The sequence below is a fragment of the Triturus cristatus genome, chromosome 10 (genome assembly GCF_964204655.1).
Source record: "Triturus cristatus chromosome 10, aTriCri1.1, whole genome shotgun sequence".
In the NCBI taxonomy this organism is placed as follows: domain Eukaryota; kingdom Metazoa; phylum Chordata; class Amphibia; order Caudata; family Salamandridae; genus Triturus; species Triturus cristatus.
In genome coordinates this window covers 1188873322-1188900288 of record NC_140593.1, presented here as the reverse complement: position 1 = coordinate 1188900288, position 26967 = coordinate 1188873322, and the positions used below count along the sequence as shown (strand labels likewise).

The window sequence follows — 26967 nt, the reverse complement described above, 5'->3', positions numbered from 1 at the left end:
CCAAGCAAATGCAGCCCCTAGAAAAGAAGGCTAGGCAATGTATAAATACACATCCAATAATACATATAGGTATAATAAAACACCTAAATCCCTTTTTTTTTTTTTTTTTAATGAGGTAAACACTCATGAGAAAGCAAAAAAAAGAGAAAACTGTGTGAAACACAGATCTACAACACATTGCTAGCCTGCAGGCTGCATTGCAACACAATACCATAGAGACTGAAAAGCCCTGTATAGGTAAAAACTGGCACCGTGCCTTTAAGGCAGCCCTGGCTTCCATATCCCATCATGCCTCAGGGGTGACAGTTAGGTCAGTTGTTCTTTCCGGCTCCTTCAGTCAGGACCCTGGAATTCAGCTCTCTTCTTTTTTGACTCTTTAGTCAAGAATTATTACAACTTAAAGATTTTTTGGACTTCTTCTTATAACATCTGAGAGGAAGTTGGTATCCTGTGTTTTTCTGACTGATTTTGTTGCTGTTTTGTCAGAAAAATGCCTTCTTTATTTGTTCCATGTCCATCTTGTGGAAAAAAGAAGGCTGCTTCAGACACACATGAAGTGTGTATTATCTGTCTGCCGGACTCTCACTCTCCAGCAACATGCCATCATTGTGAAGACCTTTCCAAAAGGACTTTAAAGGAAAGGGAGAGGATTAGACTGTACGGCTTAGCAGAACGGTCGACGTCGAAGCAGTTGGTCCCTGTTTGCTCCCCATTGACGTCGGGCTCGGCGTCGAAGACTCCAGCGGCGGGATCGTCGCTGAGAGGTGAGGAGTCAAGGGGAAGTCATGCTGCAAAGAGAAAGTCATCGTCGACTTTAGATTCAGCGTCGAAGCGGATGCGTTCGACGTCGATGGCGTCTAAAGGATCGGCGTCGAGGACTCGGCGCCACAGTTCAACGTCGATAAAGCATCTGTCGACGTCAAGAGAGGATCGATCGACGTCTGCAGAGAGATATCGTTCGTCGTCGAAGGAAAGACATTGTTCGACGTCGAGGTCGGCGAGACATCAGTCGACGTCGCAAGAAGTACGTAGGCGATCTACACCACAGTCAACGTCGAAACCAAGATCGCCATCAAGATCGCCGTCGAGGAAACATCGTTCGTCGGCGAAGAGGCTTTCGACGTCGTCGGAGCATTCGACGTCGAGGCAGAAGTCTCCGTCAAGAACGACGTCGAGGCAGGCGCCTCCGTCGGAGTCGACGTCGAGGCAGACGCCTCCGTCAAGGCCGACGTCGAGGCAGGAGCCTCCGTCGGAGTCGACGTCGAGGCAGGCGCCTCCGTCAAGACCGACGTCGAGGCAGGGGCCTCCGTCGGAGTCGACGTCGAGGCAGATGCCTCCGTCGGAGTCGACGTCGAGGCAGGTGCCTCCGTCCTCACAGGTCTCCAAAGCTTTGGAGAGGTACATAAAGCCTCCGTCGAAGATAATCTCGACGTTGAGACAAGAAGCTCTGAGTTCGAGTCCAAGATCTCCGGTGATAGGCCTATCACCGTCGAGGCAGCCCTCTGCTGAGGGTACGCAGGAGGTGTCACATGTTCGCCTCACGATTCGACCAGTCTCAAGGCGAAAATCTCCTCATAGACTGATATATACAACTCCTGAGTCACCGCGTCCTATAGCTATCTCGCCTTCAGGATCAGAGGGCTCAGGTTCAAGATCCGAATCACCAGAGCTTGTGCATCAATCTCCAGTACCTGCAAGAGAGGAAAGTTCGCAGGAGGAGGACAATGCGGTACCTCAAAGTCCCGTAAGGGAGATGCCTCAGGACTCTGCTATGCCCGACGCAATAAGGGCATCGCTAACAAGATTAAGGGGCATGGAATTCCCAGCGAGACCGATCAGACCAAGTTCTCGGGGAAGAGAATCTCGAGGTCACTCTCGAACACCAAGAAGGCGATCCAGGTCTTCCTCCCGCAGAAGAGAGTCGACCAGATTAGAGAAAAGGTGCCGTAGAACCCCTTCTACCTCCCCTTCTTCCAGATCATCCAAAAGGGATTATTCACCGACACTCTCGGAGACGCAACCCTCTCGGGTATCTCCGGTAGATGATATTTCTACGTTTCAGGAAGTGTTGTGTAGAGGAGCTACAAAATTAAATATCCCTATGCCGGTTCAGGAGACCACTTCATCCATAATCTTTGAAACTCTTCATGAACGCTCAGTGTCACGCCCGTTATTGCCATTAGTCCCTGGTTTGTTGCAACCAGTAATGGATATTTTTCTCACACCAGCAACCACCAAAACGGCGCCGGGGAGGATTCTAAAAAAGTACCGTCCAGCTCCGGAGGATCCTCTATTCCTAAAATCAGATCCTCCACCGGACTCTGTCATCACCGCCGCTGCCAGGAAGACACATGCAGTAGCTGGGTCTTCAACGGTGCCACCAGATAAGGACAGTAAGACACAAGACTCCTGGGGGAGAAAAGTTTGCGGCTCAGCATCCTCAAGCTTAAAGGTGGCCAGTGCCTCAGCGCTTCTGGGGCGCTATGATATATCATTATGGGACTCTCTTCAGAGGTTCATTGACAAAGTTCCATCAGAGGACAGACGGGACTTTGAAGAAATTTTGCATGAGGGAAGTCTGGTTTCTAACCAGATCATAAGTGCAGCGGCGGACGGGGCAACACTGGCAGCGCATGAATATGCACACGGAGTCACAGCCAGAAGATCATCTTGGCTTAGATTGACGGCCTTGAAACCGGAAGCGCAGGCAAGAATATTAAATCTGCCTTTCTCCGGTAGTTCTCTTTTTGGGTCCCATGCAGACGAAGAAATGGCCCGTATGAAGGCAGAGCTGGAGACCATGAAAGCCGTCGGGCTTGAAAAGAGAAAAGAGTTTCGACGTCGCAAGGGAAATGACAGGCGCAATTTCCAACAGAGGGTTCAAACCCCTCATTGGCAAAAGAACCAGGACCAGCAAGGTCAAAAGAAACAGCAATACCAGTCCCGCAAGCCATCCAGGGGACGGGGTAACAACAGGCAGTCTAATGCTGGAAACAAAGCTCCGGGGAAGCAATGAGAAGCCGCTTCCTCCGATGCTGTCCACCGCTCCGGTGGGAGGAAGTGTTGCACATCATCTTCCAGAGTGGCAGTCCATCACAAAGGACAAGTGGGTCCTGCATATACTGCGTCATGGGTACTCTCTTCGTTTCAGAAGTCACCCCCCATCGATTCCTCCTGTCAATTCATCCCAGCATCTGAAGCAGCTCAGAGAAGAGGTAGCGACGCTTCTACTCAAATCTGCAATAGAAAAGGTACCCAAAAACCAAAGAGGAAAGGGAGTTTACTCCAGATACTTTCTCATTCAAAAGAGGAGTGTGAAGGCAGAGTTCAGACCCATTTTAGATCTACGGATACTGAACAAACACATAAGAAAGGAGAAATTTTGCATGCTGGCGCTCCACCAAATATATCCTCTTCTCCGGATGGGCGATTGGATGTGTTCGCTGGACCTTCAGGACGCATATTTCCATATTCCCATCCTACGGAATCATCGAAAATTTCTCAGGTTTGTGGTAGGCAACTCTCACTATCAGTTCAAAGTCCTCCCATTTGGCCTAAAGTCAGCTCCTCGAGTATTCACAAAATGCGTGGCAGTAGTAGCGGCTGCTCTGAGGCGCGCAGGAGTCTTCGTCTATCCCTACCTAGACGACTGGCTAATAAAGGGCTCATCGCCTCAGAATGTGCGATCACAGCTGTCGCTATGCCTGAACTTATGTCGCAAGTTGGGTCTCAGAGTGAATGCCAAAAAGTCCAATTTTTCACCAACACAGAGGATCCACTACCTGGGTGCAACTATAGACTCCGTAGTAGGAAAAGTGTTTCCTTCGGAGGAAAGACAGTCATCCATTATTCTAAAAGGCAGACAGATTATAACCAGCAATCTGTCGTCGGCAAGGCAAATCTCATCTCTGCTAGGGGCCATGGCATCCTGCATCTTCCTAGTGCCCAATGCCAGGCTAAGGATGCGTCCTCTCCAGCAAGATCTCGAGGACAAATGGGATCAAAGGAACTCCCTGTGGGAAGAAAAGGTTTGCCTCTCCTCTGCAGCCAAACAGTCAGTCAAGTGGTGGCTGAAGCCAAGGAATCTACAAGTGGGGATCCCCTTCCATCAAGAGCCCCCAACTCAGACCTTAATCACCGACGCATCCCTTCAGGGATGGGGTGCGCATTTTGGGACTCTGCAAACTCAGGGACAGTGGTCCAGCAGCGAGCAGTTGTACCACATCAACATGCTGGAGCTCAGGGCAGTCCACCTAGCCCTCAAAGCGTTCCTGCCTGCGATCACGACGAGTACCATTCTAGTGCAGACGGACAATACCACCACAATGTACTACCTGAGCAAGCAGGGGGGTACTCGATCCAGAACGCTCTCGCTGGAAGCTCAGTCCCTGTGGCACTGGATCCTAGCAAGGAACATCTCATTGAAAGCGGTGCACCTACCAGGAGAACTCAACGTGCAAGCGGACTTACTCAGTCGGCATTTTCAAGAACCAGAGGACTGGGTACTAAACGACGAGGTGTTAGAAGACATCTTCGGGGAATGGGGACGTCCACAAGTGGACCTCTTCGCGGACGAGCAAAACACAAAATGCCGAGGCTTCGCCTCAAGATACCATCGACCAGGATCCCTAGGGAATGCCCTTTTGATCAATTGGTCAATGACATTTGTGTACGCTTTTCCGCCTCTCCCACTAATCCCCAAGGTGGTGACCAAGTTGCAGAATTCATCTGCCAAGATGATCCTCATAGCACCGGACTGGCCGAGGCAGTGGTGGTACACGGATCTCCTACACATGTCGATCCGCCCCCACAAGCGGCTGCCGTGCAGGCCGGACTTGTTGTCCAAGATGCGGGGGAAGATTTACCATCCCAGCCTTCCCTCGCTGAGCTTAACAGCATGGCTCCTGAAGTCCTCCAGTATGGCCATCTGAACCTCCCTTAAGAGTGTATGTCCATACTGAAGGAAGCCAGGAGGCCTTCGACAAGACACTCCTACTTCTGTAAGTGGAAAAGGTTTTATATATGGTGTGCTCAGCATCATTATGATCCCACTAAATGCCAGTAGGATGTAATTTTGCCCTATCTTCTACATTTAGCGAGGGCAGGGTTGAAATTTTCATCCATAAAGGTTCACCTAGCAGCCATAACAGCATACAGGCGTTCGCCTTCACAGCAGTCATTTTTTTAAAGTGCAGGTAGTGAAGGATTTCTTGCAAGGACTCAAGAAAGTCTATCCCCCTGTTAGACCTCCCTCTCCTTCCTGGGAGCTAAACTTGGTTCTGTCAAAGCTCATGGGTTCTCCTTTTGAGCCTATTCATAAGGCTACCCTACAGCACCTCACATGGAAGACAGCATTTTTAATAGCCATCACTTCAGCACGGAGGGTCAGTGAGATACAGGCCCTCTGTTCTAAAGAGCCCTACACTATTTTTCATCTGAATAGGGTGGTGATGAGAACTCATCCTTCGTTCCTACCTAAGGTGGTATCGGAGTTTCATGTAAACCAAGCCATCTCCTTACCAACCTTTTTTCCCAACCCCTCCTCTCCGGCAGAGAGGGCGTTGCATTCTCTAGATGTCAAAAGGGTCCTAAAATTCTATCTAGATAGGACTAAGAATGTCAGGAAATCTGATCAATTGTTTGTCAACTATGGGGTTGTCCGTATGGGCTTTGCGGCTTCCAAACGTTCCATTGCTAGGTGGATTGTTTCAAGTATTACATTGGCCTACCAACTGGCTCAGAAACCATTGGGGGCGCACCCTAGAGCGCATTCGACAAGAGGAAAAGCGGCTACCGCGGCTTTTCTCAATAATGTCCCACTCTCCGAGATCTGCAAGGCAGCCACTTGGAGATCTGTTCACACCTTTACCAGGCACTATTGTCTGGATTCGGACACCAGAGCAGACACTCAAGTAGGACAAGCCTCCTTGAGGAATCTGTTCCATACATAATCATTTTCATGATTTTCCTATTCCATGTGTGGTACAATCCTTTTTTCATTTGCCTGCAGGTGGAAGGTGAGCTTGCTACTCTATTCAGTGCTTATGACTATTGATGAGGATCCCCTGGAAGAGAAGGGTAAGTTACTTACCTGTAATCCTAGTTCTCTTCCAGGGGTATCCTCATCAAAGTCATAAGCAACCCACCCACCTCCCCAGGCAAATGAGAAGAAGTGTATTATTCATTATGGAAAGGATATATCTTTGTGTTTAGGACTACGGTCCCGCAAAGAACAACTGACCTAACGGTCACCCCTGAGGCATGATGGGATATGGAAGCCAGGGCTGCCTTAAAGGCACGGTGCCAGTTTTTACCTATACATGGCTTTTCAGTCTCTATGGTATTGTGTTGCAATGCAGCCTGCAGGCTAGCAATGTGTTGTAGATCTGTGTTTCACACAGTTTTCTCTTTTTTTTGCTTTCTCATGAGTGTTTACCTCATTAAAAAAAAAAAAAAAAGGGATTTAGGTGTTTTATTATACCTATATGTATTATTGGATGTGTATTTATACATTGCCTAGCCTTCTTTTCTAGGGGCTGCATTTGCTTGGGAAAAAATAATATATGTTTATACATATACAGAGCTGTATATATGTATGTTTTTTACATATATGATTTTATTATTTCCGGGGTCCCCGCACATGGGCGGGAATATTCAGTGCTTATGACTTTGATGAGGATACCCCTGGAAGAGAACTAGGATTACAGGTAAGTAACTTACCCTTACTGGCCTGAAACCTGAAGCACTGCAGAGAATTTAGACCTTCCCCTTTTACGGCAACACTATTTTTGGAACCCACTCTATCCCATATCAACGAAGTATGCAAATTATATTCAAATTAAGTTAAAAATGGACTACGCATGAGCTTTTGAAAAGGAGTTCTGGAGACAACACTGTAAACTTCTCTAGTAATATTGTGAACATAATCTCTTAGGAACAGTGATGCCTTTGTGCTGTGAGTGCTTATACATATATACTAATTACAGGTTTATTTAACGGTAATGCACTACTACGAATGGTTTAAATATATAAACTGTAATGCCATTATCAGTCTGACATACAAAAAGTCTAAGTGGAGGCATGTATTCCACCTACCATGCTTAAATTCATTTTGTTTATTTTTTATTAACTACAAAGAGGACATACCATCTGTTCTGATCAATGTTTTTTTTATTCTTTTAACTGTAGGTGTTTAGTTAATTTCTTTAGTAGTTTTGTAATAATGCTCTGAATTTCATCCTCTTGTTTAATTTAGTTTCCATTAATTATTTTCACAGGCTTTTAAAGTTGCAGCAGAAGAGCATTTGTGCTTTAAACAGTTAAAAATTGTATTATTGTGGACTTTAACAGTGCTGTGATGCCTGTTAAAGTAACGAAGGATAGTTTTATACTCAAATTTGTTCTCGTCTAAATCTGAGTCACCTTATGCAGCATAATGCTTTGCAATTAAATTGTGGTTACAATGTTCTTTTAACCTTTTTAAAATTTGACTCATTATCTGAATAATCTTCATGAACCATGATCTGGTTACAGTTAGTCTGCTCTTTTTGTTCTTCATAGGAGTCCCTTTCAAATTGCATGACTTGAAGATGCTTTTAAATTGTATATATTGTTGATGATTGGATATTGACTTTATTTGACCTTTTCAATTTCCCATCTTTCAGAAGAAACAGCAGCTTCAATCAAAGCGCAGTGGACAGAAAATGGCTTTAAAGAGGGTAAGTAAACATGTAGAGTAACAGGGAATCGAGCATGGGGAAAACCAAGTCCATATACTTTACTTCTGTGAATCAGGTGAATTCTTCTTCCTGCAGATTCCTCGCCTCATGAATGTCCTCCAGGCACCACAGTGGATTCAGAAAAACGTTTCATCAGGAATAGCTCTCCAGTGCCAGCTCCATTTGCCCAGGATATGACATTGGCCTGTTTAAGACACAATGTGTCCCTCTTGTGTCAGTTTCTGTTTTTCCACCTCTTACCTACGTGGGTTCAGATCTCTTCGGTGTGGTCTGAAAATTAGTCAGTAATAGTTTAGCAGAGACAAAGTCAAACATCTCATCCAAAGGTCTCTGGTTTCAAACCAGGTCGACAGTGTCTAAACATGTCTTTGTCGATCTCCATGGCATCTGAATGATGTGTCTATGACCTGATAAGGACCCTCTCGCTACCTCCCATCTGCAACTTCTGCATCTCAATGCTCACAAAGTCCATCAGCAAGCAAAAGTCAAAACTTTTCATGTATTAGACCCATAAGGATACCCTAAACTGTCTTAATCCTCTCCCTCATGGGAGTGTCGTGACTGATTGTAATCCTGCCAATGTGTTCTCTCACAAGACACACATTAGGGGGAGATTTATTTTTCTTCCTTGAAGAGACAGTCCCCCTTCAAGGACTTTTCGAAGTGTTAGTGGTGCTGTTCCAAAATGCTAAGCTGTTCCTGGGCCTTTTCCAAGGGCATCCAATTTTTTTAAAATACTTCAACAAAGTTTATGAAACCATCAACCTACCCTTTGCAGTTTGAGACATTTCAGTAGGCCATATTCCGTTTCTTCAGGACTGGCAAGTTGTCATTCTGGACCGATCCTGCAGGTGTGCATCTGCCACCTCTAACCCCACATTACCAGACACCCTGCTTTTCCAGGGTTTGGCTCAGCATCACTTCTGAGGAAGCCTTTCTCCTCTAAGACCATGACCTGATTACTCTCAGCAACATGCTAAATGTTCCTTTTCCTCCCTCAGAGCTTTTGAGGATATCCCCATAGCTCTTGAAGTCCGCAGAAAATATTCTAGTGGTCAGATATAAAAATAGAACCTCATTTGAGGACTAGTCCCAGATGGAGCCTGTTCTTCGAGCTCAAGTATTCGCTTCAATAGAAGAGCTCACCAAACTCTGATTCTGACTCTCTTCACATGCCTTCCTTGGGTTATAGATCAATCAACAAAGTGATGGAAGAAATGTTTGAATTTATCCCAGGCGCTGGCAATTTCTCAGGCCTCATTCGAGTTACTACTCACCCTTAGGCCTTATTCAGTGAGGTATGGCTTCAGTCTTCTGGCAAAGTAAGCCCATGACACAAGTTCTGGGCATATCCGTCATACAGCGATTCCCAGTGCCTATGATTACTTTAGGCAATACTTCCATTCAGTTTGTCGTTTATTCCAGGATTATGGGCATACCCTCCTAATCACATTGATGCTGGACTCTACATAGTGGCCATCCTATAGCCCCAGAAAATGCTATCTCGTACCTTTCTGGCTCTCATTCTGACGAAGCCTGTTCATTCTCCCAAGTAGTATGCGTGGTAGAGTTGTCACTTAAATTGTCGCTATTAACTGCAAAGTCCAGGTTCTACATAATGCAAAAATCCAGCAGCCCCCGAACCACATTAAACTAAGTGTGGCTAGAGCTGGTAATGTCTACCTGGGAGAAATGCTTTTCGGGCCTGGCAGTTCAAATATCGCACAGTGTCAGAGGCTGGCGTGTACAGATCCCAAATATTTGTCGGTGGATTCTTCTCCTGAGAGGTATGTGGTTCAGAAATCATCAGCAAAGTTGACCCTCAATGTTTTTCCTCCTCTTTTTCAGACTTTGAGTTCAAAATCACTGGACAGTATGGGCAGAACATTTTTCATGTTGGCCATTCTAGCCCTGCCCACTGGCAAGAGCATGTGCTTTCTCGAATTGTATGTCCATGCTTCTTGAAATTTACAAGGGAATTGATAATAAGCCTTCCTGGCCACTTGAAGACGCCCTTCTCTGATCTGATGATCAATATTTTGGATGCTTCCAAACCGATTCTGTTGCCTCGATTTAGCACACAATTACCCGATTCATGGCTATTACATGCCTGGATGTGTCCCACTTGCATCTTAAGAGATATCCAGGCAGTATAAACGGACATGCCCTTCTGTGGCGATAAGCTCTATGGGATGGTTAAAAAATAACCACTCTGTTGGGCCTAGCCTCCCTGACAAGCAGTTGAATGAACAATATTGCAGTTTGGGGCTTCTCTAGGGGCTAACCCCTGCAGCAATTGCAGCCTTCCTAGCTGATCCATTCCCCTCCGCAGTATTGCCTATTCTTTCTAGAGATAAGTGATCTCTGTGACGCCTGCAGCATCTGTCTATTCTCACCCATCTTCCTGTGAATCTGGTGCCCAAAACCTCTTTCATTTGCCTTTCTTCCATCTTTACCTCTCGGTAGCAGTTTTACCCCCTTTACATCCTTGTTCCCAAGGTCGGCATGCGTCTCATGTTAATTTTGTACCCGAGATTCGTGAAGCTCTTTGTTCACCAGGGCAAGTTAAAATTTGTATCCTTGCGCTCGGTGCTTCAAGCCCTAAATGCACAGGATTGGATTATGTCCCTGCATTTCCAGGACACCTTTTTCCAGCTACTGATCCTCTTTTCACACAGGCGTTATCTATGCTTTACAGTGGATCCTAGTACTTCCATTTGCGGTTCTACCATTTCATCTCACAACTGCTCTGTAAGTATTCACTAAAATGCTGTCTGTGGTAGCTACTTCACTATGTCCAGAGTTCATGTATTTCCGTATTTGGATGAATGATTGGTGAATTTGCAGAGTTCGAGGGGAATAAAAGGTACCCTGTGCTGGTCGCAGATTACCTGCAGTGCACCCTAACTTTTCTCTACCAATGTGAGCAAATTCCAGTGCATTTGCTGGACTGCACCCTATTAAAACCACTGTCACACCCTAGGCAGAAAGAGCTGCAACTGTATTTGAGTGGTACTGCCTGATGATACCGGAGAACTATATTTCTGGGAAAACGTGTTCTAGAAGCAGTCCAGCATCTGGAGGGTATTCAAGAGGTAAGGAATCTGTGGAAGTTACAGAATCCACCAGAAATATTGCTATCTTGTTCTTTTATTCGACCTTCCAGTCTATGGCACTCTTTTGCTTTCAGACATTTTAGAGGGATTCTTGGCTTTTTATGTACTTAATTTTGAAAGTTTTATTATTTGAGTACTGCTGTGTGCTTCACCTACCAAGCTTGTGTTGGCACTAAATAGCCCCTGAAAGCTTAGCCTGCACTAAATTCACTTCCAGGTTAGATGTATTAACCAAAGTGTTTAGCGGCATAGTCTGGTGTGTTATGCTCAATTAGGTCTTCTATTGGAGCAGGAAGAGGTGTGGTGTTTAGCTGCAGCACCATGCAGATGTTGCATCCCACTGCTAAAAGAAAAAGGAGGTGCTGCGTATATGAAAACTGGCTGTCATAGCATTTATGTACATCACTGCATCGTCTGCTTCAAAAATCTCTTGAGTGATTTATTCCATTAGACACATCGTGCATGCAGTGAAATATAAAACCAAGCTCGGAAATTGAAGCAAGTGTGCTTTTTTATCTCCAATATTGAACAATTTTATTAGGAAACCCATTTAGTTTCTACAAACAAGAGGAATAAACTACATGAACATTTTCAACACAAAATAGGTTTGTTAAAAATGCAACATGATAAATTTGATGTGTGTTAAATGAATGGTATGGGTTACAGGCACGTTTTTATACCTGTTTACTATGGGTTACAGGATTGTGGCTTTAGACATCACACACCACCTGTAGTCTTGGGCTTTGATTAAAGAAACATTATATTCTAGATATTGTAGTCCTGGTATGCTTCATTTGAACTAATTGCACTAGAACTCTTGATGATAATTTGGAACAGCAGAGGACTGGGTACACCTTTTTTCAGTGTGCATAGTACAGCTTTTAGTGCATGATATTTTAATTCTATGGGCACTGCTGCTAAATGTTATCAGCCATTTGTGTAACTATAGATTAGCATGTAACATGGGTACATATTACATGACTTAAATCTATAGGGCCCATTCATGGCTTCAGGTCACAACAGGTTATGTGTTGGTAGTCACATAACAGAATAGTTCACTAATTATTTCTTATTTTATTATGGGAAAATAAAACATACACAAATTTAATATATAGAGATTATATTGCTAAACACTTTACTATTAGCAAAAATATACGCAGAGAATTAACTGAGAATACATTTAGGGATTTAAATTTGGGAGTACATTATAATCCTTTCTTTATAGCTAGTATTCATTGCTTGAGTAGCTCCTAATTGTCTGCCAGCTAACATTTAGCCCTATTAGACCTAATGGAGCTCTCCACCCCACCATGATTAAAGCGTTCCACCAGTATCTGGTAAGCAATACCTTATAATCCAGCCAAACCTGTGTGATAGACAAACTGCCATGACAGTTGCCATGAACTCCATACCCTCATATTTCTAATTGCTATTGACAACCAAAATACAATTAGCTTGTTTGAGGAAAAATAGTGGTTTGTCTAGGATGATCGTTTTTTTAAAAAAACGTGTTCAGCATTTAGACATCCTGCTACAGAAGGCAAACACGTACCAAAACCGCATCATCTATATTACAACAGAAGCAGTGGGAGTTTGTTCTAAGTTGTTCTAACATTTTTGTTGAATATATGTAATGAATAAACTTGAAATGTTGTGTTCTAAACGTATCTATATTCATTAACTGGTGGCTTCTTTCTATATCACCAACAAAGTCTTTGTGATACTTTCGGCCAATTTTGTGGTCCTGTTCGTCCTGCATCGGGCTCTTATTCATTCTATAAATAAACATACTTTACAGTTGACTGATACTTCCTTTCGTCTTGTTCAAAATCATAAAATCGAAAATCTCAATTGACATTGTGTATATTGTTAGGATTTTTCAATACAAAATAAAGAGCTCTTTAAGTGTCTGTGTTCTCAGCATAATTTCCTTATTTCAATGCCATCCTAGGGAATTTGTAAACACCAAGCCAGTCCACTTTAAATGAAGCCTCATATAGTTAATCACACAACATGGTTTCATTTAACTTCATATGGATCGATTTATAGCTGAATCGTTAAATTGAAAAATGCTACTGAAACCAAGAGCGTTATTGCTCTAACAAGATAAAGAATTTTGGGTAACATGATCATTTAGATTGTTATAGTCTTGTCAGTCCGATTGGTAGCCTAAAACATTTATTCATAAGTGATCAACTTCTGCATCAAAGAGTCAGAATTTATAGAGTATATACAGCCCCCAAATATATAGCTGACTGTGTAGCTATAGTATGTTATCTGATCCAGCAGATGTATAGAATGTGACTCGTCTGTGTATAACAACTCTTGTGCTAAGCTCCCGGACAATTCATCCTCTCCTGTTTAAAGCAGAGGAAGGATCAGGTGTGAAAGTGGTACTTGCATTGGCTCAAGCCACAACAGTGCACACATTCCTATTCAAAACAATTGATAGGATTAATCTTGATTCTTCTGGATGACACAAGGGCTCCAAGTATGAAGTGAAAAGGATAGATAATGAACTTTTATGTTGAGGGGCAAGATTTGTGTAAAGAAAATGTAACAATTTTGCAAGCTTGCATCTATATCGAGTATACTCTTGCTAGGGTTACATCATACATGATGTGTATCCTTTCTATGAGGTTACAGCTGAATCCCATTGTGGTTATTACAAACCAAATGAATGCCCATGAAACCCTGTAAAGGTCCTTCTTGGCATCCAACAGAATCACACCAGACTGAGTGGCAGTGTCCACAGCAATATGAAATATATGAGCCACGTTGTAACCTTGTGCCCTGGTATCTTTACCCAATACAGTATTCTGCATGAGAGATGCACCAGATTGAGTCCGTTCAGCTTAGCGATCGGTTAGAACTTTGGCATAAATGTATTTAATGCAAATTGATTAAAGATGTTGGGTAGTAAGGGCCACGTTTTCTTGGATCCTTTGATTACTATTTTTGATTTTTAGGTCTGTAAGAGTAATTTAAGTGCTTGCTTCATGCTGGAGCTCAATTGTAATCTTGGGCCATTGTCTTTCAATATCTTTTTTACTGAAAACCACTCCGCAAGTTGTCTAGAAGAATCTTTTCCTTGTAAAAATATATTTTCTTTTATATTTTTGCATCCAAAAATATATTTTCTCTTCGTTTTTTAAACCTCACTGGAATGGAGTCATTAAGAATGTTTTTCTTACGTTCCTTATGGGGATAAGAATTCAACTGCTGCTTTGGAAATTTGGAAGAACACTTGCATTGGGGACTGGTTTAAGGTCTTATATGTTATTGTTTTGTTATTTGCTTACTTATTGAGTTTTTTTATTAGTATGACTCTTAACCAACTTTGTTGTGCTTTACATGTAACAGACTCATGATAGTGTGGCTCTCAAGAAACCATTAAATAGAACAGTTGTAGAACAAACTCCAATGCTGGAGAGCAAAGGTGAGAAACGGAGAAGAAAGTGATTAATATACAGCTACGTCACAATGATCTGGAAGTGATTTGTGAGAGTTGATAGTTATATCATAGTCATTCATTTTAGAGTGAAGAATGGATAGTTTGGAAGTGCTGAAAATATGTTTTATACTCCTTAGAGAAGTGTTGGAGTGGAATGATAGGGGGCAGCTCCGGTGAAGGAATTGAAGGTGGTTCTCTAAGATTTGAACTGTAATGATTCCATGGGTAGAGCAGTTTTGGTTATGGGAACATTTGTTCGACCATTGGACTTTGAGGAGCCGTGGTAGCTAGTTGATGTGCAAGTACTTTGCAGGCTAGGGAAAGAACTTTGTCCATGATAATATACTCTTGTGGTTGCCTGTGGGTTAAGTGGTCAAAGTTCTTGGAGCCAGAAATAATTTCAGCAGCTATGTGTAGTACAGCTTCCAGAGTGGCTAAAAAAAGTTTGCATGAACCAGCATAGCAGATGCATGTAAACGTAGTCTGTTCTGGATACTATAGTAGTCTACTGTGTGAAGGTCTGATTGTTTTTGTACAGCTTTGTCTTTTGAGGGATAATAGAGCACCTCTTACAAACGTTGTGGTGTGATCACTGTGAGAGTTGATGGGTATCTAGTGGTAAAAACAAGAATCTAAGGTCTTCGACCGTTTGAGGAAGTGAGCTGGAGAAGCTGCCAGTGAGTGATTTGTTTAACCAAGATGGATTGAGGTTGGCATGAGATTGTTGTAATATTGGTGTGATATTGGTCTTGCTTCAATTGGTTTCTGGAAGTTGAAGGGTATCCAACGGAAGTTTTAGTAGAAAGAATTTTAGTTTGAGCATCTCATGAAAGTTGACTAGCACCTATGGGGAAAATACCTTTGTTCCCCTGTATAGATTAAGGTTGGTGCAGTTTGGTATCGGAATGATTTTGAAGCACTGGATATCTGACTCAAATTTGGGTTGTTCGTGTGATGAATGTCCACGGATATCTCCAACCTTGCACAAATGCCATGTTCATTTCAGCTATATTGTGCTTCCTTTTAGGAAAACATCATATTGATGGGGACTTAATAATTGCTATTCTTTAAAATGGAAGACGTGTTCAACCAGCATACTGAGGCTATGTGCCTTCTTTCATCTTTATCATACATCCTGCTTTAGTTCTTAATTTTTATATTTTCTTGTTTTAAGACCGGTTATTACCATCCTAATGTTTGCTATAGATGATTAGTCATTCAGCTTCATGACATTGTGTTTGCCTTCGAAGAGAGTCATGACATTGAACATAGTCATTGTCAGAGGTTGCTCCATCAAAGTTCCTTTTTACATTGAGATACTATCTAATCTTAGGACTATCTTTGACTTTGTGTTGATATATGCCTGGTTCTCTTCAAGGGGATCCTCATCAGCAGTCATAAGCACTGACTTGTCGCCGATGTGCGAGACTGTAGGCACTTAGCCAAAAATATATATCTGAAAGAAACACGTTAGTTAGATTCCTCACCTTAGAATATCCCCAGGCGTCAGACTGGATCCGGAAGATTTTTCGTCAGCAATACCCCTTGCGCGTCGCTAGGCGTCGTCTGCGGCTCCGCGTCCGTCGTCGGCGTCGTGCGCCGGGATGACGTCGTCGGAGTACTTAGACGCCGTCCTCGCGCGCTGACGTCAGTTCTTCTTTTTTCCGCGCCAGTAAGCGCAGATCCGGGAGAGCTACCCCTTTAGTCAATTTTTGACTAACTTTTTGATCCTGTCTATCGACACCGGTGCCGGTAGGATGCCTGGGTTTAAAGCCTGTACGGACTGTAGCCGATTGATGTCGGTTACGGACCATCACCGCCGGTGCCTGTACTGTTTGGGCCTCGACCACGACGCGGAGTCGTGCTCGGACTGTAAGGCCCTGACCTCGAAGGCTAGACGGTAGCGGTCCCGTAAGCTTCTCGAGATTCGCCACTCGGCTCCGCGCGCCTCTCGATCCCGGTCCAGGAGGAGGTCCAAGGATCGGTCGCGGAGCCGCAGCCGACGTCACCATCGGTCGTCGGGATCAAAGTCTTCGGGTAAGTCGAAGCATTCCAAGAAGTCCAAGAGACGACATCGCTCTTCGGACTCCCCTCGCCGGTCGCGCGACTCGGTCGAGGGTCAGGGTGGTTCCACCCCCGCGGCTCCGGCGGAGCCGCAGGCGCCGCGTCCGTCCCCATACCCTCCGGTCCCTGGGACTAACGCGACGCCGGCGGAAGTCAGTGCCTTCCTCTCGGCCATGAGGAACCTGGCTCCGCCGTCGGCGCCCGCTGGTGCGCCTTCGGGCCCCGCGGACCCGACTGGGCTGCCTTGCCAGCCGGCGGCTCCGGCCCCGTTGACGGCTCCGGCCTCGACGCCGCAAGCGCCCGAGGGACCCGTTCTCGAGTTCCCGTCGACGCCGGTCAACCTTGTCACTCCTCCACCGGCGTCGACTCCGGTTCCACCCCCGACGCCGACTCCGCTCGACGCCGTGCCCCAGTTTAGTCACGGTCCGGGCCCGGCGCCGGTCCGGCGTCGATGGACGCCGAGATCGACGCCGCTAGAGACACATTTTGTCTACCGCCCGGCTCCGTTACTTTCTCCTCTACACCAGGAGTCGGATGATGGGGACTACTGGGAGGGATCCGAGGATCCTATGGCCCATCAGGCCCAACTGTCCCAGGACTGGGCAGATGAACTGGGGGAGGCCAGTGGTCTGGATACCTCGCCAGACACTGGATTCATCTCTCCTCCGACTGTGGCTTCGGAGGAGGGTGCTGCTTTCTCCGTGGTGCTGCGCAAGGCGGCCTCAGCCCTTGGGCTAGAGCTACCTGCCGTGGCTGTGAGGACGAACGTCCTCACTGAGGTGCTTCAGTCTGCAGCAAGCTCCATTGAGCCTCTGCTGCCGTTCAATGAAGCCCTCACTGACGTTCTCCAGGGCACCTGGTCCAAGCCCTCCACAGTTCCTCCTGTGGACAGGAACGTTGCCAGGCGCCACCGCCCTGCTCCGGGCGACCCCAGTTTTCTGTCCCAACACCCTACCCCTGAGAGCCTGGTTATCCAGGCCTCCACCTCCCAATCCTCTTTCCCGACCGCCCCGCCGGACCTGGATTCCAAGAGACTGGAGCAGTTTGGCAAGAAACTGTTCTCATCCCTTAGTTTGGGCCTGCGGTCTTTGAACACCGCTTGTCTCTTGGACCGTTATTCCCACTCTCTGTGGGATGCGGTGGAGGACGTGCTGCCCCTGTGTCCGGAGGAGGTCCGGACACGACTTACCCAGGCTCTGGCCGATGGGAGGGATGCCGCGCGACATGCCATACGTTGTGGGCTTGACACCACGGACTCGCTGGGTAGGGCCATTTCCACCACTGTGGCGCTTCGACGTCACGCCTGGCTGCGGTCCACGTCGTTTTCCGGCGATGTCCAGAGCACTCTCATGGACATGCCGTTTGATGGCACTCGCCTGTTTGGCGAGAAGGCGGACAGTGCGCTGAACCGCTTTAAGGACTCCCGGGCTACGGCCAAGTCCTTGGGCCTCTCGGCCCCGCGGTCGCAATCTTCCGCTTTTCGCCCCTTTCGTGGCCAAGGAAGGGGTGCCTCCTCACGTGCGCCTAGCCACCAGCCGCAGAACCAACCTGCGCGCGGTCGCGGACGTGGTTTCCGCCGAGGCGGATCTGGAGGACGACGAGGTCAGCCCACATCCACCCCGGCAGCATCCGCCGCAAAGCCTTCCTAGTCCGAGCTTTCAGGCCCATTCCACGCCAGTGGGCGGCAGAGTTCGCCATCACCTGCTCCACTGGCGGTCCATCACATCGGACAGGTGGGTGCTGCAAATCGTCCGAAGGGGCTACTCCCTCCCCTTCGAGACGACCCCTCCAGGCATGCCACCGCAGCACCACCGTATCTCGGGGGATCATTTGCATCTTCTCCACGAGGAGGTTTCCGCCCTCTTGGCCAAGGGGGCCGTCGAGCGCGTTCCGAGCCCAGAAGTAGGTCGTGGTTGTTATTCCCACTACTTTCTGGTTCCCAAGAAGGGCAAAGGGGGCCTCCGCCCTATCTTGGACCTTCGGAACGTCAATGCCTTCCTCCGGAAGGAAAGGTTCAAGATGTTGACTTTGGCTCAGGTTCTAGCTGCCCTAGACCCCGGAGACTGGATGGTAGCGTTGGACTTGCAGGACGCTTCTTTCCACATCCCCGTCCTGCCGGCCCACCGGCGTTACCTGCGGTTCACGGTGGGCCAAGAGCACTTTCAGTTTACCGTGCTCCCCTCCGGCCTCACCAGTGCCCCTCGGGTGTTCACGAAGGTGATGGCGGTGGTCGCAGCTCATCTGCGCAGATCAGGGGTTCCAGTCTTCCCCCTATCTCGACGACTGGTTGTTGAAGTCGTCTCCCACCTCCAGACTACGGCGGATCTCCTGCATTTGCTGGGGTTTTCCATCAACGTGCCGAAGTCACACCTGAGTCCCTCTCAGAAGCTCCTCTTCATCGGAGCGGTTCTCGATTCGGCGCAGTTCCGGGTCTATCCACCGGAACAGCGGGTCCGGGATATACAGGCCCTGATTCTCATCTTTCGGCCTCTATCCTGGGATTCGGTCAGGCTAGTGTTGCGGCTTCTGGGGCTGATGGCCTCCTGCATCCTACTAGTGCATCACGCCAGGCGGCGCATGCGGGCTCTGCAGTGGGACCTGAAGTTTCAGTGGGCCCAGCATCACGGCAACCTGTCCGACCATGTCTTGATCTCGGAGGGCACTGCACAGCAGTTGCAGTGGTGGCTCACGGACCGCGATTGGGTCATGGGCAGGAGCCTCTCCCTTCCCCAACCGGAGCATGTCGTAGTGACGGATGCGTCCCTCCTGGGATGGGGTGGCCATATGGGAGAGGCGGAGATCAGAGGCCTCTGGTCTCCGGCGGAGTCTCGCCTCCACATCAACTTGTTGGAGCTGCGAGCGATCCGACTTGCACTGAAAGCCTTCCTTCCCTCTGTCAGGGGCAGTGTCGTGCAGGTGTTCACGGACAACACCACCGCCATGTGGTATTGCAACAAACAGGGCGGGGTGGGGTCGTGGACCCTTTGTCAGGAGGCTCTGCGCCTCTGGACGTGGCTGGAACACCAGGGCGTCACCCTAGTTGTTCAACATCTGGCGGGCTCTCTGAACGCCAGAGCGGACGAACTCAGCCGCCGGTGCATGATGGGTCACGAATGGCGTCTGAACTCCGAAGTGGCGCAAGGTCTCTTTCAGCAGTGGGGAGAGCCTTGGTTAGATCTATTCGCCACCGAAGAGAACGCGCAATGTCAGCAGTTCTGCGCGTTGGAATTTCCAAGGCGGCACTCGCTCGGCGACGCTTTTCGTCACGAGTGGAGTTGCGGTCTGTTGTATGCCTTTCCGCCTATACCACTTCTGCCCAGAGTGCTGAAGAAGATCAGGCACGACCGGGCCCAAGTCATCTTGGTGGCTCCGGATTGGGCACGAAGATACTGGTATCCCGAGCTACTCAGTATGTTGACCGATCCCCCGATACGTCTGCCCCTTCGGGAGGATCTTCTGTCGCAGCAGCAGGGGACGGTCCTCCACCCGAACCTGTCCAGCCTCCACCTCCATGCGTGGAGATTGAGCGGCGGCAGTTGATGCCATTTGACTTGCCTCCTGAAGTCTGTGATATCATTCTGGCAGCCAGGCGTCCCTCCACAAAGACGGTATACGCCTGCCGGTGGAACATATTTGTGGCATGGTGCACAGCAAAGGCTGTGGATCCCCTTTCCGCCCCTCTTTCTGAGGTTCTCCTCTTTCTTCTTTCTCTGGCCTGGCAGGGCTCTGCCCTGGGCACCCTGAAAGGTTATCTTGCTGCCATCTCTGCCTTCTTGCGGCTTCCTGATCAGCCTTCTCATTTCAAGTCCCCTGTGGTTACACGCTTTTTAAAAGGCATTACTCACACGTTCCCTCCTGTCCCTTTTGTAATGCCTCAGTGGGACTTGAATCTGGTCTTGACATTCCTGATGTGCGCTCCCTTCGAGCCTCTTCACAATTGTCCTCTTCGTCTTCTGACTCTTAAGACTGCTTTTCTGGTAGCCATCACCTCGGCTAGACGGGTGATTGAGCTCCAGGCTTTATCTTCAAAGCCTCCCTTTCTGTCTGTTCATCCGGACAAGGTTGTCCTTCGGCCTCGTCCCTCCTTTCTTCCGAAAGTGGTGACTCCATTTCATCTTGGGCAGTCTGTCACCTTGCCCACCTTCTTTCCGCCTCCGCATCCTTCCAAAGAGGAAGAGAGGCTCCACCGTCTGGACCCAAAACGTGCGCTCTCCTTTTATCTGGACCGCACTAAGCAGTTCCGGGTGGACGACCAACTTTTCGTTGGATACGTGGGTGCTAAGAAGGGAAAGCTGTGCACAAACGGACCATCTCTCGGTGGGTCGTTTTGTGCATCAAAATTTGTTACTCTTTGGCAAAAAAGGACCCTCCTGTTGGGCTGCGCGCCCACTCTACTCGGGCCACAGCGGCTACTACTGCTTTGGGATGTGGTGTCCCTTTGCAGGACATCTGTCAGGCGGCGACGTGGGCTTCGCTACACACGTTTGCCAGGCATTATTGCCTTGACAGCCAAGTCCGGAGGGATGGCTTCTTTGGCCGTTCTGTCCTCCAGGACTTTCTGGTGTGATCTTGGTTCGCAGACCCACCACCGGGGATGGTATTGCTTGGGTATCTATTCTAAGGTGAGGAATCTAACTAACGTGTTTCTTTCAGATGAACAAGTTACTTCCCTTCGGTAACGATGTATCTGTAAGAAACATTAGTTAGTTAGATTCCTCACCGACCCACCCATCCTCCCCGTTCTGCGAACTGACATCTAGGGTTAAGGTTATCCTTTTCAGACCCCTAGATTTTATTTTTGGCACCAGTGTCGGTCTTTGCATGGCTCTGCGTTCCTGGCGCGGAAGGCTATGTACAAGAACTGACGTCAGCGCGCGAGGGCGGCGTCTAAGTACTCCGACGTCATCCCGGCGCACGACGACGCCGACGACGGACGCGGAGCCGCAGACGACGCCTAGCGACGCGCAAGGGGTATTGCTGACGAAAAATCTTCCGGATCCAGTCTGACGCCTGGGGATATTCTAAGGTGAGGAATCTAACTAACTAATGTTTCTTACAGATACATCGTTACCGAAGGTAAGTAACTTGTTCTTTAATGTGTACACCTGTGCAAAACTTTTCCTTAGAAAAGAGCATTCCAGTGATGAAAACCATTATCCTTGTAGCTTATTAAAGGCTAAAAATGGCCCAATTTAAATTATTTTTTGTTTTTGAAAGAGGGCCCTAGTAAACAAAATAGTTGCTAGATCACGAAAAGTGAATTTTTATTTTAAAGGGAATTAAGGGGAATCTTCACATATAGGCTACACTATGCATGAAAGCAGAAAGCAAAAACCGATACTGTGCTTTGAAGGGCCTCACCCTTTCTCCTGTGTCTGACTTTGCCCCACAGGTGACAGGTCGGTTATTTTTTCTAGCTTCTGGCAACAGGATCTTGGAGCACTGGTGCTAGATTTCCTTTGTAAATATGAAAAATATATTATTTTACAAAAAAAATCTGTAAAACTAAAATCAATATAAATCAGTCTTCTGATAAAGCACTTTCTTCAGGAGACCTGTCAATTGGCAAGAAGCGATCACTGTCACAGCAACCTCTCCTAAGTGCATCAGTGCCACCTACATTTTATTGAAGGGTAAAAATCAATTTCACAAACGTCACTTGACATAAAAAATAAAGTAAATTTACATAACACATTTTCTAAAGAAAGTTTTAAAAAATGTTTTACCTTATGGAGGAAAAAAATAGGTGTGAACAAGTAAAAAGAACCCTGTGTGCGATGTGATGAGTAAGACATTATCAGTGAAAATAAGGTAAAGATAATGTACAATAAAATAAACTGATAAAAAAGACACTCCACATCACATTCAAATTCTGTAGATAAAAGTAGTAACCAAAAGATAATTGTATTACTACAAAGTTTAGACAGTCATACTGTGGAATTGTTCAACTATTAAGCCAAGGAGATGGATACCCAAATGAGAGAAGTATGAAGAATTATTCACAATGTATAAATTATTACACATGCAAATACACAAATGCGGACAACAGTGTGAAAGGGAGCATAATAAAATTAAGTTAATACAATCATGCAGCTTCTGCGGCATATTCAGAAGTAAGACCAACTACAGAGCAATTAAAAACAATTTTGCTAAATCATTTTTCACGTGGGAGATCTGTATGCAGTGCTGCATAAATATTCTGCAACACCTAGCATGTTAGCAGCCATTCATTTCGAATTTTAAAAACTCTTAACAGAAAAACACACAAGGAACAAGAGCATCCTAACCAACGGCGGCAGCTCCTTTGTTAAGGCGGAGGAGTGTTGCCCCACTGCTCTCTCAGCAGTGAAAACATTAAAAATAAAATATTAAAACAGCTTATTATAATTTTATTTTTCCTCCCTGAGACGACTGTAGAGCGAGGCAGGGCCGGGCCATCCTAATGGACAGGAGCAGCAGGGAGGAGGAGTGGTGGGCACTGCTACAAGTGCGCATGTCTGTTGGGCCATTTTAGGACAGTCGCACTTAGACCTATCCACCCAAGCTGTGTTGCATAGCCAGGTGGAGAACAGGCACAGGCTCCCAGGACCTGACGGAGCGTTAAACCAGGCCGCTCAAACCAAAACCAACGCTTCTCTCATGCTGGGTATTACCAGCATGAGAGTTGCTGTGAGACGTTGTTCCAGGCTCCTGTTTATCTCATTGACACCTCAGCAAAAAGCAGCAATTGCCATGCAACAAGTCATCTCTTTTTGGCTCTCAGGCAGAGGAGGGAACTTAGAACAATTAAAACCAGCTGAGACCTTTAATTTGTCTGGTCTAGAGAAGAGAACAGAGGTAACTTGCATTTAATTTAAATATTTTGGCAAGAGTAAAAACATTCACACATTCCTTACTGGATAAGATAATGTCTAGAACAAAAGCAGCTACAGCAGCAGCACTTTCAGAGGCAAATGTCTTCTCAAGGAAGAGGTAGTGGTTAACAGCCTACCACTGTCAGAGGAAAGTGTCCTGCTAAGCAATTGTTAAAGCACCTATGCTAAAAGGCATCCCATTAGGTAGGACCTTTTCCTACCATCTTTATGTATTGAAGGAAATGATGGAATATATGTGGTAGAATGGACACAAATTATTATTTTTTTAATCCCCAACCGACTGCCCTCCCACCCCAAATTCCCCAAAGCTGTGTAAATCTGGCAATGTAGGACCTGCTGGTTTTAGATGACCTTGTCATTATTAGAAAAAGGCGTGATAGAACCAGTGGTGAGACTCCAGTAGAGCAGACATGTCTAAACATATTACTTCGCTATCAAGAAGAAAGTCTTGCCCCAAGCAAGATTGTCACCTTATTTAGGCTCTAAGTGCCTTGGTAAAGAGAGAAATAAATCACAACTGTACTAAATAAAGTGCTTCCACTTCTTCAGCAAGATGATTGGATGTGTGCTCTGGATCTGCACGTCACCTTTTTTCATGTACCAATTGTAGGAAGCTGGCTCTGTATATACTATACCAAAGTAAGGTATAGTGTGCACAGAGTCCAGTGGAACTCCAAAGGTAGGCAGAGGTAAAAGAAGATAACACCTTACTCTCTATTTGTGGTAGTGTGGGCGAGCAGTAAGGCTTTATTTGAGGGTAGTGCTAAGCATTTATTGTACACACTTGGGCAAGAAATGATGTCACACACTCAGACTGAACTCAGACCAATTTGTTTGTATGAAAATATTAGTTATATTTATTTCCTGGAACCAAGCAAGCCTGGCACAGGTAAGTGTAAATGGTACTTTTCAAGGTAGGTTTAACAATACAAGCAAGATGAATAAAAATGACTTTGTTACAGGTTTGTAAATACTTTGAATACAGTTGAAATTACAGTAGATTACTTCTGATTACTTTTTAGAGTACTTTTTAGATTTTTTTTTCTATCCCATGTGACATGCCTAGATATCACAGGACATTTCCTAGAGAAAAGGTAAGTAATTCAATTTTTGTACATTTGCAGTTTTTCAGTGTTTTCATACAAACCAACTCCACACAACAATTTTTAAACAAAAGCAGTCAATGCAGTCCCGTTGGAGGAAATACAGTTATCGGTTTACAGGCAACTACATGGTTGTGGGAGTTGGGTTTCCGGGGTTAGAACCAGGGTTCCCCCAGGGTCGAGGATGCACTCTAAGGGCCCTCAGTGGCACTAGGGCCGCCGAGTGCAGAGTGCTGAGTCCCAATGCTATCCAATGGGGGATATAGGGTCTCCGGTTGGTGGTTGCTCATGATCATGCCACAAGGTTGTAGTAGCAAAGCTCCTGGAGTTAGGCTCAGGGGGATCCGGTTTAGCACAGTAGGTGCACCCACAGGGGGTGCAGGGTGCAGTTTTTGCATTGGGTGCCCTGTTTTCAATGAGAGTTGTCGGTTTGGGATTTTCTCTGCAGGCTCGGTCCATGAAGTCTTCCCGGAGGAACCAGCATCTGGGCAGGTAAGTTGGAGGGCTTGGGGATGTAGGTGCATCGCGGTTTCTTTTCTCCAGGGTGCTGGGCGGCTGGATGCAGGGGTGCCTTTTAAGGTCAGATTTCACCTTGCCGGGCCACTTGCCATGGTGGGGTGGGGGTCTCCGTGCAGAGGCTGCTGGCCACGTCGGGGAGTCCTGGAGGGGTCAACTCATGGTGGACTCAGGCTCTGGAGCGCTAGGGGACCTTGCTGGGACCGGTGGGCCACTTGAACTCTGGGCAACGGGTGCAGTAGTGGTACCAGGCATCTGTTTTCTTTGTCCTCAGCAGGCTCAGAGTATTGGGAGTTTCTATTGAACGGAGCTGCTGTTCATAGGAGATCCGGTATTTGTTAAAGGCAGTCCGTCTTCCCAGGGGTTCTGGAGTTCGCTGGCTGCAGGACAAGCTGACTTTTGGGGCAGGATCTCTGGAACCTGCAGATGGGCCGGTAGGGCTTGGGCCCAGTCAGTTCTTATCTGCAGTCTCCTCTGCTGGGCGTCTTCTTTCGTCCTTCGTAGGTTGCGTGAATCTGTCTTCCTGGTTCAGGGCTGCCCCTAAATACTATATTTAGGGGGTGTTTTAGGGGTCTCGAGGTCAGTAGCCAATAGGCTATTTGACCTTAGGGTGACTACACCCCCTTGGTGTGCTCACCCCACGTGGGAGAGTGGGCACAATCCTGATTGGAGAGGCTTCACCTCGCCTCCCCTTCCTGAGGTGTGGGGTTGGCACACCTCTGGGCTGTTCTAATTGTTTCCGCCGAAAAGGAGGGGAGAAAGGAAGGGGGCCTGCTCCTGATAGCAGGAGAGGCTGGGGGTTGCTTTACAATGGCGGCAAGGCCTTTAGAAGCTCCTCTGCCACAGATGGCTCTTCCTGACCTGTGGGAGTTGTGAACGACTGCCCAGTAAAGGCTTATTCTGGGCTCAGGGAGTGAAGGCTCCCACCCCAGGGGTTAAGAAACATGTCGCGTGGTGGCAAGCTGGTGTTTACCATCAGGGAACCCACGAGAGGCTGGTCGTGCTTCAGGGAGCATCTTTAAGAGTGCATGGTATAGTAAATTCCACACTGACATCAGTGTGGATTTATTATGCTGAGAAGTTTGCTACCAAACGTCCCAGAATTCAGTAAAGCATTATAATTCTGTGGAGTTCGTAATGACAAACTCCCAGACCATATACTCTTTATGGCTTTACTGCACTTAGAATGTCTAAGACTGGACTTAGACACTGTAGAGGTACAGTGCTCATGCACCTGTACCCTCACCAGTGGTATAGCACACCCAGCTATAGGGGTGTTTTACCTATACCATACACAGTGAGTTACAGGCATGGCACACAGGAATGTGTGCCATGTCGACTCTTCACTTTTCTCTTCACCAAAACACGCAGCCTGCAATGGGGAGGGGGGGTTGGGGGTGTGTGTGTTTGTAGGTAGGTAGGTACATGACCTCTAAGGGTGGCACAATATGTGCTGCAGCACTTAGAGGCCTTCCCTGGTCACAGTGCCCTTGGTACCCATGGTATGTTTTACAAGAGAGAGCCAGAGAGGTGCCAATTGGGGGTACAATGGGACAGTTTTGGGAAAGAACACAGGCCCTGGGAACCTGATTGGCTCCTGCAAAGTGCCTCAGAAATCAGGCAAAGTGTGAGAAGGCGGGGGGGGGGGGGTTTACAGAAACCCAGCTTCCTACACCCATGTGCACAAGACCCAAGTTTTTCCTAAAAAGTTGAAAATTGACAAGAAACACTTGCAATACAAAGTACTTTTGTTTGGTTTGAAGTCTGCTCCAAGAGCTTTTTCACAAGTTTTGGCAGTATTTTCTGCATTTCAGCATAGCTGCTTGTGAAGGTAGCGTTTATCTATAACGCATCCTTGTTACTTCCTGACTTGCAGTGGATAGTGGATCTACCTTTCAAGTTGATTCTTCATCTAAATGTAAAGAAATTAACTTTAATTCCTACACGCACAATTAGATACTTAACTGTACTATAGACGAAAAACGGAAATGTATCTTTTTTTACTAAAAATTTCTTTTTATATTCCATAAATGCGTGCAGCTTCAACTGTTTCATTCTCCTTTAGTTTGTCCAGGAGCACCCTTGACCTCATGCATCTCT

At 46.7% G+C, this 26967-nt stretch overlaps 1 protein-coding gene across 8 annotated transcripts in view; it reads left to right on the top strand.

The window, feature by feature from the left end:
* The window catches only part of LOC146797000 (uncharacterized), a 1179218-nt gene that overhangs the window by 722740 nt on the left and 429511 nt on the right, over window positions 1-26967 (top strand). For all 8 annotated transcript variants that reach the window (XM_085629591.1, XM_085629587.1, XM_085629592.1 and 5 more), the window contains one exon: window positions 7665-7718. In XM_085629591.1, the coding sequence (XP_085485717.1) occupies window positions 7665-7718 (54 nt within the window). The remainder of the gene's footprint in view (window positions 1-7664; window positions 7719-26967) is intronic.